The 12,518-nt window shown below is 38.5% G+C and overlaps 1 protein-coding gene across 14 annotated transcripts in view; it reads right to left on the reverse strand.

The window, feature by feature from the left end:
• Positions 1-12,518, reverse strand: part of ADAM22 (ADAM metallopeptidase domain 22) — a 124,930-nt gene that overhangs the window by 108,450 nt on the left and 3,962 nt on the right. For all 14 annotated transcript variants that reach the window (XM_086858352.1, XM_086858408.1, XM_086858375.1 and 11 more), the window contains exon 3: positions 1,422-1,498. In XM_086858352.1, the coding sequence (XP_086714478.1) occupies positions 1,422-1,498 (77 nt within the window). The remainder of the gene's footprint in view (positions 1-1,421; positions 1,499-12,518) is intronic.

Below are 12,518 nucleotides of genomic sequence, written 5' to 3' on the forward strand. Positions count from 1 at the left end.
CCAGCACAGTGTCTCCACTGTCTGTAACCAGCATTCACACTTGCTCTTCAACTAATGTCAATGCATGTAAAGAAATTGCCACTGTTTCAAGTATATTTACAATTGAAAAAACAAACCTGAAATTTGAGTGGGTGTCATTGCAACCTGAACGGTTCATTTTTACAGCAGAAAAACTTGCATCAATTGCATGCAAACTCTTAAACAAAACCACAAAACATTGTGTTCAATTATTAGGAGCTGAATTACTTAACAAAACATTTCTATTTACTCTATTATTTATTCTCTTTTCACTTCAGGATGGAAAAGCAAAGCAACTCCTATGTTAAAACAGCAGTGCTAAAAGACTACTTCAAAAACTCATTAGTGAAAGCCACACACCAGATTTCACTAAGTTTCTATTATTTGTTCTTTCAGAGTAGCACTCTGAAGTTCACAGTGCTACTGCCTTATAATGCTTCTCTGTTCCAAAAGGCTATAAACACATCTGGAGAAACTTCATTCCACAGTACTCATTGTTTTTTGAGGATTAGCTCTTGTGCAATTGATGCATCTTCGGTACTTAATGCTTGATTATTAAAATGCTCAGAGCTACCAGTTTTTGGCAAATCCACCTTTTAATACCCAAGAAGGCTGTGTGTGAAGTTTGTCATTTGCCTTTATGGTAAACTGGCAGAAGCAAGGCCATACCTGCAGTGCTGTGAACAGTTCTGGGCTCCCGAGAACAAGGGAGACACGGAGCTCCTGAAACAAGTCCAGCAGAAGGCAACAAAGATGATTAAGGGACAGAAACATCTTTCTTAGGAGGAAAGTCTGGGAGAGCTGGGCCAGCTCAGCCTTGAGAAGAGGCAGCTGAGAGGGGACCTCACCAGTGTCTGTCAGTATCAGAAGGGAGGGTGCCCAAAGGATGGACCACGTTCTTCTTGGTGCTGCCAAGCAATAGGACAGGAGGCAAAGGGCAGAAACCAGTGCACAGGAAGTTTCACATGAATATGAGGAAGAACTTAACTGTGCAGGTGACCAAGCACTGGGACAGGTTATCCAGAGAGGTGTGGAGTCTCCCTCACTGGAGATACTCCTGTGCCACATGCTGTAGAATAGCCTTGCTAGAGCAGGGAGGTTGGACCAGATGACCCACTCTGGTCCCTTCCAACCTGAGCCATTCAGTGAGTCTGCAAAGTCAAATTATACTACCAAAATGTTAGTTATACTAGAATAGCTGCCAAATAGTAACAGTGGGAATATCAAAGCCTACAATGCTACTTAAGAAAGTAAAAGAACCTAAAACATACCACTACAAATTAACTCAATACCTGAAATAGTATTTTTGCTATAATACAGCCCCTAAAAACTCCACTGGAAAATTCCATTTCACAGGCACCAGGTCTCGGACAAATGTAGTATAAGATACAGTCATTACTTACTGGTTTAGTGTCACATCTAAGATGAAAGATGATCCAAAAGCATCAACCTGGAAGCTGGCTCGAGCAATGTGGGTAGACTGCAATATGGAAAAGACTGGAATTATTATTAAGTCATGGCAAGACCTTTTGTACTGGTTTGAGAATGCAGAGACAATATATACACAGTAAGTATAAATATGTCACTAACCAAATAAAATTGCATTGAAACAGAAAAAGCAGTCTAGGATAATGAATAAAAAAAACAGTTCTCTGAATCTATGAGACTTACTCAAGAATTCCCAGCAATACAATCTGTGACTCAGAGTAACCCCCCACCTTAACCCATCTACACCATAGGAAACAGCTCTTCAAACCTCCACCCTGGGCAAAACAAAGCAAAGGGAAGTAAGACCTCCCCTGCCTCACATGTTCCTTACACTGGCTCTGGACACAGACCAGAGAGGACAGCTGAGACATTACTGGCTTGGGCAGACAATTGTACTCTCACAAATCTCACCAACACTGCCTGAAAGAAACCGTTCATTCAGACAGGCTCTCATACAGTGAGGGGATAGAAATGGGCTAAAATATAATTAGCTACATTTTCTGTAAAGCTCTGATTCACAACCCTCTAAAAGGTTCCCAAAACTCCAAACCCTTGAGCAGCTAATAAAACCAAAGAAAAATGGGTGGTAGGGAAGCATCTTGCTTGCTTCCTTCCTTTCTTTACCATATATTCTCCCTAAACCAGTTCCTTTAATTCAATCCTATAGCGGGCAAGCACTGGAGAGCTTCATGACTCCCAAACTGCCAGAAACAGAGTTTAATTCTAGTAGTTAGTGGAAGAAAATACTCAGCTATCCAATAGAAATGCAACACTTGTTTCTAGACCAGAAAACACACAAGAAACAGAACAGCCATGTTATTGGACTAATTAATAAGGAAAGCTACTTGGAGACATTTTGGAACAGTATCAACTTTGTTCCTATTTTGTTTCCATTGAAATGTGCACATTAAGATTTGGAGCATGTAGTCAGAGGACCTAAGAGGAAAAGCTGAAGAACCACTTACGACTACACTTAAAGTACACTTCTCCAAATGAATATAATAGAGGATAGTAAAACTGCAACAAATGATTAATTGAAAACTCTGGGAAACACAGAACAGGATTGGATAATGTGAATCATCAAATTCACTCTTTCTAAAACTACTGGCAAGCTTTCAATAGGCATTGAATCCAGAAGATCTGAGAATACGAGGTTCCTTGGAACAGCAACAATGAAAAGGAAAGTTGAGGGAATCATGACATTTTGTTTATTATATCTTATAGTTGCCCTACAGCAAAATTTTCTTGTTATGTCTACATATATAAGCATGAGTATTTATAAACAAAAAAGACAACAACCATAATACATATCCACAAACAGATGAATCCTTTAAAAAAAACCCAGAAGTCAGTAGAGTTTCTCTTATTAGAGGATGCTCAGGCTGAGGACCCTCTATAAAAATGCCTGTCTGTGTCACTCCTGTGGAGATGCATGCAAAATTGCATGACAAAAACTCTACACATTTACATGACACTTCAGAAGGATGCAGTAAAACTGGAAAGCTCCTCAGAAGGCACCTCAATAGATACAACTCAGTATCAAATATCCTTTTGTCCATCCCCACTATGTCTAACCTGCTTTGTAACACAGGCCACCAGGTCTTTGCTGAGTGGTTGTTGTAATTTCTGGATAATTTATCATATTTTTTGAACAAATGTATTGTTTTTGACCAAATGAATATATATACATTACACGTAGTTTACCTTATCAGGTAATAGGTGGTTAATTACCATCAATATTAAAAGCCTACTTTCTATCAAAAAAAAAAGCATTAAAAAAATTAAAAAGCAAATAAACAAACACAAAAAAATACACTTCCAGCTGGCATGTGCGATGATAGACACCCACAGAATGTACAGACACCCACAGCACATATGGCACCCACATGCAGGACCATCCCTTAGCAGCTTCTGGCCTGCAGCAGTTCGTGCAACCACAAATACAACAAAAACAATCATCAACAAATCATCACATTACCATTGTTGTTTCTTTTCTACCTCTCAGGCAGCAGAGTCTGCTTTGAATGATTTTAAAATTTCATCCTCTCTCGGTAGATGTGAATTTTCAGGCTGCTGTTCACAAACAGGATGTGACAGGCCAGGAATCAAGTAAGGTACAAAGGACCAATGGCAGTTCTGTCATTCCCCTGTTCCACTGCAGCCCATCTGCTAACCTCAGCTAACCTTCACTCATCCACCTGCACTGCCACAACTGCTCTCTGATCAAAGGAGTAATGACAGCCCAGGTTTTTGATTCTCATCATTACTTTATTAAATGCAAAGAACATTCTACAGCATTTTATTTATTATTCCTGCTTGTTAACAACATAGCTACATATGCCATCATTTAGATCTCTATACAGAGTATAACCAAGTCTCCTGTACAACCATATGCTGGTACCAGAAGAGAATTAGTGAGTAAGAAGGAATATGAAAAGCCTAATTTGGACTTCTAAATGTATATATATTCAATGTAACATTTGTCATTAAAATACATCCACTTCATAGACCATAAGAGCAAAAATGACTCTGTTGTATCGGTTTGGTTTGGCTTTTAACTGCTATGGTATATTGCACCGTATCGATTTGGTCTGGGAGATTTCCTCTCTTGAACACATCTCTAAGACAAGCAACTACAAGCTAATATATATCTAAGGTGACCCTGGACCAGAGTTATTCCCTGACAGAAATCGTTAATGTGGATTTAAGGGAGAAAATATGTATGAATATATTAATATGAAAAACATTACATAGATGTAACTGCTCCCCAAGACACATGATGCAAACCCAGAAACTTACCATTAAGTTCAAGCTCAAGTGCAATCAAAAGTATCTCAAGAGTATTTCAAACCTACCAAGACATTCAGGATAGGCTGAAAAACCCATCCCCTTCCAGAAGTTGCATCCCTTCCTGATACTTGTTTGTAAAGCACCATCACACAGCACACCGTGGGCTGCTGCCAAAAAAAGAACAGTTCTGCCCTATGCTGGACATGTGTTCCCCCCAGCTCACCCTTGTCAGCTCTTGCTAGCCAGAAAGTCAGATCAGCAGCAGAAAATTAACCACCACTTGGAGCGGGCCGGTTTTCCGTCAGACAAATAAATTGATCTAAATAAATCACAAAGTAGATGCAATAGAAAGAAGTCGGAGGGGACACCCAAGAGAGAATGAAGAAGAAGACAGGCTCCCCTTTTTAGCTAAAAATCTCATCCACCATAACAAAATACAGCACCTTAAAAATTCCAGACAATGCATTTTTAGGGTAACAGGTCTGGTTAAGAGCCACAAAATGAAGAAATGGATTTTAAAAAGTCATGGCCCTGCATTATCTTTAAGCACATCTATCTGTTCACTCAGTGAATAGGTAAAATGGCCAGCTGCAAAGGAGTTTACAGTCATAGACATGTCAATAAAAGAACCTAAAGAGAGGAAATAAGTACTTTTCCATCTATACCAGCTCAGTCAAACAGAAGTAACAAGAAAGACACCTGCAAAGGCTTCTCTAGACCACTGATGCAAGACAATCAATTACGTCATCCAGTTCTCAAACCCAGAACTCTCTTAGAAAACATAAGGCTTTTGCAACAACCATCCGTTTGACACACCAGTGGCTGACAACTGAGTCATAAAAGGGGAGCTCCTGGAGACCAGAAGATGCACTCAATGCAGAACATGAACAAGAGCCAGGAAAGGAGAATCGAACAACTTAATGGAAGAGCTCAATGCAATGCCTCTGACACAATCAAAAAGGTCTGAAACTTTTGTGTCATGCAACTGAAGAAGAAAAATACCTGTAACAGCTCTGAAATTAGCTGCAGTACTTCAGGGGCAATTTCTAGTGGTGCATAAATTGCACTGACCTGCATGGCCAGCTACAGAAAATACTAAGCATCCCATGCACCTAATGCAACTGTGCAGTGCTAGCTTCTGTTAAGGATTGTGAAGTTTAAGCATGTCAGTGAATGTCTGAAGGGAATCAAGAGTAAATGGAGTGGAAAAGATTATTTCAAATCACTAAGCACAAAGACATTTTATCCAAAGATTAAAAGCTTGAATTCTACAAAAACAAAAGTGGTATGCAAACCTTCCTGCCAAACCAAGAGCAATGGGATTCCAATTATTTTAAATCACCTGCTCCATGCCTCAGGGATCACTGCAGTAATAGAGGAGATGGACAATCAGTACCAAATATGACTATTTATTACTACAAAGAAACACAACAGAATAATGATGTCCCTTCGGTACCGCTGCTGGGGATCAGCTTTCTCCAGAAACCGGCCCCAAAGAATGAGCATCTGCAAGGAAAACAAATGTACATTGACTACAACCAACGCACATCACTGCAGGTCAACATCAGTGCACTGCTCCAGAGGTAACCTTAAATATATTTCAAGGATTCTTTTTTCAAATCAGGCAAATATCTTAACCACCAGTGAAACATTTACAAGCTATGCACTTTCTTGAATGATCAAACTAACAAGAACTTTAAATGGAAAAATTTAGGCATTTTCCTCACATTGTATATAATTAGATGAGTATTGAAAGCAGCACAGTAACATGATGACTTGTATTTTTCCTCAAAAAATAAGGAAAAATAATTAAAAACGTTGTGATACAATGTGCAATTCTTCATAACATGTTTCTTCATGAAAAGTATCCATAATAAAGCACTTAGATACTTTTTAATAAGCTTTGCTGGAAGAGATCACAAAAATTTCTGTCAAAAAAGAACAAAGTCTCATAAAAAAATTGAGGAGAAAATCCTATTTATATGTTTGCCCTTTGATGTAAAAAAAATTTCTATTTACTACTATATATAGCATTGTAGTTTCTAATTAAAAGATTCTGATCAAATTTGTAGTCTTGAAAAAAAAGCATCAAGAGAATCAAGAGATAAAATAATACAGGATGTTACAGGAAGTAAAAACTTTAAAAGTGTTCTTCAGAGCTTGTAATAACAATGAGATTTTATAGCAGACATTTGGTGAGTCAGTCACATTTACAAAATAATAGATTCCTTAGATAATAATTTAATTTTCCCCCCCCATGTCATAGAACAGAAACTTCAGCTTGTTGAAAATCCCTTAAGTGTGTATGAAATCAGTTATCTTAAGTTCATTAAGGACATGGATAAGCCGGTGGGAAATCAAAATAAATATATTCATGAAATTAAATGAAAAATACACTAAAAATTTTATGCAGACTTACCTACATTTGCTGTTTTGAAAATAATCATAACAAATAAATTTATGCTAGAGAAATACAGTGCCAATTAGCACTCTGTAAAAGGAGACATAAAACATACACACTTTAAAAACACAATTTTCAGCCTTGATTTTGTTGCAGTAAATCCAGAGCTACACAGTATATTGCTGTTTTATGTAAAATATGAAATCTGTTCAAAAATTACTTTTTCATGGGTACTGGGAAGAAAAAAAAATCAAAATTTTGCTAAGAGAAAAAATTCAGAAATAAGCCTAGGTCTAATATTAAAAATAAGTATCCCAAGTGAAAGAATCTTCTTTCAAAAATACACAATAAAATATAACTGCGACATTAGTTCCTCAGGCCTTCTCTATTACCATTTGAAAATACCTAATTTTAATCAAAAGTTCAGTATCACTGAACTGGATCCACATATCCATATTAAACAACTGCAAAATCTCTTTTTTTACTTTCCCTAGCATTTTCATAATATTTATGGGCACTCATTTACTGTATTAATCATCATTATTTGACATTGTTCGTGCAAGCTCTCTCTTTTTATCCAATGCATAAATCTAAATATCTTTGGGGCATTTGGCAGGGCGGAGTTTATTTAATGAAAAAACTGCAGAACAGGATCATGGTTGTATGAAAATGCTTTTACACCTACCTCTTTGAGGAACATTTAGTAAATCAGTTGTTTATTCTGAGGAAAAGCTAGAAATAAGAAAATATTTTAACAGATGCATGCTCATTTTTAGTCCATCTGTTCTCCATGCCAAGTAAGGGTGGAGCACAGGAAGAGCTAAACAACATCAGCTAGAGTGTGGTGCCAAGGCCCAGTTCCTTGTGGTCATAAATGTGGTCTATGTGGTTCATAAATAGTTCTTCACCAAATACTAATGGCTAGGGAAATTATGATCAAATAGGTTGTTATGAGTGTGATTAATCAAGTACAGGGTTACATATAGAAAACTAAGGAAAGTCATGAATGAAAATTTCAAAAGTTCAGAATCTTCCTGCTATAATTTATACAAAACATTGATGACCATTGAAGATGACACTTCTAAAACTAAGACAGGGAGCAGGCCAAACAAAGATTCACCCTGTGACCCAGAAACACCAGTTTCCACTGCTCCCCACAGAGACTGTAGTTTTCAGAAAGCCAGATCTAACAGGAAAAGCAGTGTACTGGCATGTCTAGGAGTCAGAAAAAATACTACTCTATCACTCAGCAGCCCAGCACCAACCTTGCTGCAATCAGAGGGGAAAGCCACCTTGTGAAGAAACATGAGATCAAAGAGAAAGGACTCCAAAAAGGACAATCTGTCCTCAGTAAAATACCCCTCTCCCTGGCAGTTTCAAGTGGGCAGAACCCAAAGGGGATGTTACTCGTGCACAGCTGCAGCATGAGAGGCAAACAACCAACACACCACCCATCTGCAGGAGGACAGAACACAAAACAAGGGCAGCCCCTGGGCATGAACCCATCTTTATCTGTGTCATCTCTCTGGAGAAAGAACTATTGTCCAAGAACGCCATTTAGGCAAGAAGTAAAACCCAACGGGTCCAACAGTTGGGAGGAGTGAAGTCATTTCCTTGCTGAAGCAGATGGTCATTTTAGCTACATGTTTTCCAAGCTCTGAAGGGAACCAATAACATTTAAAGGCCCCCTTTTCAGCATCTCTTGTAGTCTTCAGAAATGAAGGTAAAGAGTTCCACTATGAGCAAAACCTACAAAAACCCACCATTAAGCTGCCTTCACGTTACAAATAAAGCATTCAAATGCAGTAAAAAGAGTCCACACTAACTTTGCTCTTTTATACCAGTATCAGTGACCAAACCTTTTTTCAGCAACCCAGTGACATATTCCAAAAATTTTCAATTGGTCTTACATTCAGTTTACATACAAATGAAAGCTTACTACCAAAAGATTAGCTCTGCCCACTGGAAGTAACAAGCACTCCTTGACACCTAAAGCCTACCAACATGGTTAACTTCTCCCAGGAATGGACCCTGGGCACCAACAGAAAGTTTACCAGCATCCTGTTAGCATTAGAGGCTAACAAAAGCTTGACAAAACTTGCAGACTCTTAGGCATGCCAATACATTGCTCAATAAATTCCACAGATAATACTTTTTAAATATGACTCACCCTCTACATTCAAGTATCAAAGTCCCGCTTCAAGTTGAAAAGTGCAAGAAAAGCAAATTTCAAAACTCCTTTTTCCCTTGATACAGCCAAGAAGATCAAAATGAATCAACATTTTCACTGTATATATTTTCTGAAACAACTGATGGATGGATTTTTTTTCATTCCCACAGAATTTCAGGAGTTGAAATACTCTAAGGAGATATTTCTGGAACAGAGTGTATTCCTACATACTGCTATTCTTCTGGGTAATTTTTGAGCTGGAAGTCAGGGCTCTAGCCTCTACATCCCTATACATCACACTTTCATTAGAAGGCATTTACCCACACAGACTTTTCTAAACTTTGTATTAATACCATATTCTGGAGTATGCTTTTTCTAAATCATATCCTTCGCTACAATTTTCTAGTCTGGTAACACCCATTTCACTTAAAAACAAGGAAGAAAGAGAGACTTAAGAGTGAATTTAGCATAGGTAGACAAAACTGAGCTGGTCAAATTACCAGATGAATCACCAAATTTCATTGTCTGGGGGCGAATGCACAGCAACAGTGCCGAAGTTAACTTACTTTAAATGAATCCAGTTTTGAAGCTGGACTCCTCGTGACTCAGTGGTTAAAACAGCTCTACGTCATTTGCCACTTTTTGTGATTTCTTCCTAATTCTTTCATTTCAGGTGACACTGACTTTCCACTTGGATTTACCCAACCAGCCAAGCCCCATCATGGCAGTGCATGCCACAGCCTGGCAGAGCACATCCTGACCACATGTATGTGCACTTCAGCCACTTTTGCCGCTCAATGATTAACAATAAAGTTTCTGGGGAAAAAACATAATCCTTCCCTCACACAGTCCTCCCACTAAAGTATTAAAAGCTTGCACAGATGTAATCTTCAGTGTCCAAAGCTCTCATCTGCACTGAACGTGCTTCCATCTGAGGAGAGTGATGTTGTTCCACATCCACGCTTGGCTGTGGCTCAGCACAGCTGCCACTGCACAGTTCAGCCCTGCAGCAATGATTTGTCCTCTGCAGATTAATGCAACTATTGCAGTGGCTTCAGAAGAGCGCTATCACGGAGCATCTGCAGCTATGAAAAGCTGAATTTCATGTGACAGATATCTGTGATCCTGTATGTGCTCCAAAAGACATCCCCACAGAACAGTGTAACCACACACCATCTAGGGAACCACTGGCAAGCCAAAGGAAAGAAGGTAACTAGAGGGGCACTGAAGGCTGTCCTGTCTGAAAGTTTTCCACACACAATCATAGCAAATTTGGCATTGTTTAAAATAAATTACATAAGTCAAAACTAGAGAAAAGGAAGACATGGGAGTCACAGTAATTTCTGGAGGTGTTGAATACAGTGGTATTGGTTAACATGCAAGAAGCAAAATTATACTATTTCTAGAAAAAAACAATACTGAAAAAATATTACCTAGTGATGAAAATACTGAACCATATCAGTGGGTGAAGAGACAGATAGATTGCATAGGAAGACACCAAAAAAAAAAAAGGCACCAAAGTCCAGTCTTGATCAGTATTGGACTTGAACCTCTATATCCACAGTTATCCAGACTGAGAAGACACATGGGCCTGGGCTGGCAATTAAATCTTCTGACATCTGAGCTACTTGCCATGAAGCAGAAGAGCAGTCTGCTCAGGAGGAGAGGCAGCTTTGGCTTAAACCCATGGGAGTGGAAGACAAGGATCTTTGTCTTCCATCCTCTCCAGGGGAGAAACCTGGCAGGGGCAGCAACAAGTGGAAGGACCACAAACCTCAGCAGAGCTAATTGGAGAGGGAAAAGCACTGAGCCAGTGCTAGCTAGAAGGACCCACAATTTATAGACCTGAACCTTATCAGGCTTTTGAAGGTTTTATACAGTTTGATTGACCTTTAAGCAGTGTTTGACAGGATAACTGTGATAATGTTTTCACAAGCAGAGCCCTAAAAAAGTTGTTAGTTTTGAGTTAGTTTTAAAGACTGGTATGATTATTGGGAAAACTACAGAAGGGACCTGGACTACCAGAAGGATAATATATCTACCATGACCTTTTAACATGTATGTCCATAATGCTCTTGTGGCAAACATTTCAGAGTGAATCTTAACTTCACATGTAGTTTCTCCAGAAAATATGGCTAAACTATGGCTAAATCTCATCAGAGTTTATCATGACACTGCTCAGGACACAACACACTTGTACACCATGCATGTGTTATAGCTGACATAGCTGATTAGCCAATTTAGGGGTTCCAACACAGGTACACAGTGAAACTGTGGCAGAAAGAATACTTGGTATGATCCTGCACTCAGGGGCACCAACAGAGAGCAGGAGTGAATGCAGATATATTCATCACCAGAGCTGGAAAGCACTCCTCTGTCTTTGCAGTTACTAATCATGTCAAGGAGTAAATGTTGGGAAAATACTTTCTATACAAATTGTTACATTTGAGCCTTTAAGATCCTTTTTGGGTGTATATAAGCCCTTTTTATGAGGCTAAGGCACAGCTTTGGGGATATCTCTCCTTTCCAGTCTGCTGTGGCACAAGCATGAGAAGATGACACAAAACAACATGAACTCTGAAGCAGCAGTTACCAGAAATTTTTTGCTGGATGATTTTTTGGACTTAAACATTTACTGTCATAACAAATCTCATTATCAAGCAGGGAAAGACTTTTCCTGATATGAGCTTGCAAAGAAGGATAAATGAGGAATTTGAAATATTCTTTGCCTACCAAAACACACTTTGAATACTTTATAAAAAGGTGTACCTGAAAGTCACTCCTACATCAGAAATCAAAGGATACTCTCAATGCCATTACATCATTCAACACACAATGACTAGCTTTCAGCTAAAGCTGAAACACTAGCAAAGTTTAGCTTTCAGCAGTTTTTTTCCTCTTCAGGAAGGCAGGACCTGCATCAAGAGTATGAATATTTTAATAACCATTCACATATTCATAAAATATTGCTTACATTGGTGAAGTATCTTATCATACTGCAGAACTGCATACACTGAACATACAGTAAAATATCACAAACATTTTGCCTAATGCCTTACAAACCTTAAGAGGCAACAAGGCAGGAAGAAAACCAAATTCAGCAATAAACCAAATGCATGTTATTACTCACTGTAGCCCCTTTCCCAGTTTAACCTCCTTTCCTTTTGTTTTGTGTTAGGATGATCAAAAAATTTTGCTTAACTTTCTTCGAGAGACAGAAATCATTTGATTAAGCAGGCAGAAAAGAATTTTTTTAATCAGGCAATTTCTCATGACACTTCTCTTTCCAACAGTCACCATCCATCAGTCACAAATTCTAGAGATATTTTATAAGCCACTCAACAGTCGAGCTCTTTTTTTAAAGAAAAAAAAATTACTACTCGTTGGAGCTACCCAACACAGTAATGTACAATACCAAAAGAAATTGACAGCATCAGAACAGAAAGCAAAAGTCAACAAGTTCAGAAGCACCTGCAAAGAACAAGGATATCCTGTTGGAAGACTAGAGTATGACAATGAGAAATCAGAGAATCCAATAGCAAAGACTAGGCAACACTTGAATAACTAATGAAGACTTCAAATCCAAGAGCAAGCAGAGCCGTGCAAACTCAGCATGACAGAGCAAAGCTTCCCTGAAAACAATTATTAGAA

Source organism: Cyanistes caeruleus, chromosome 1, assembly GCF_971803275.1.
Source record: "Cyanistes caeruleus chromosome 1, bCyaCae1.hap1.1, whole genome shotgun sequence".
Lineage (NCBI taxonomy): Eukaryota > Metazoa > Chordata > Aves > Passeriformes > Paridae > Cyanistes > Cyanistes caeruleus.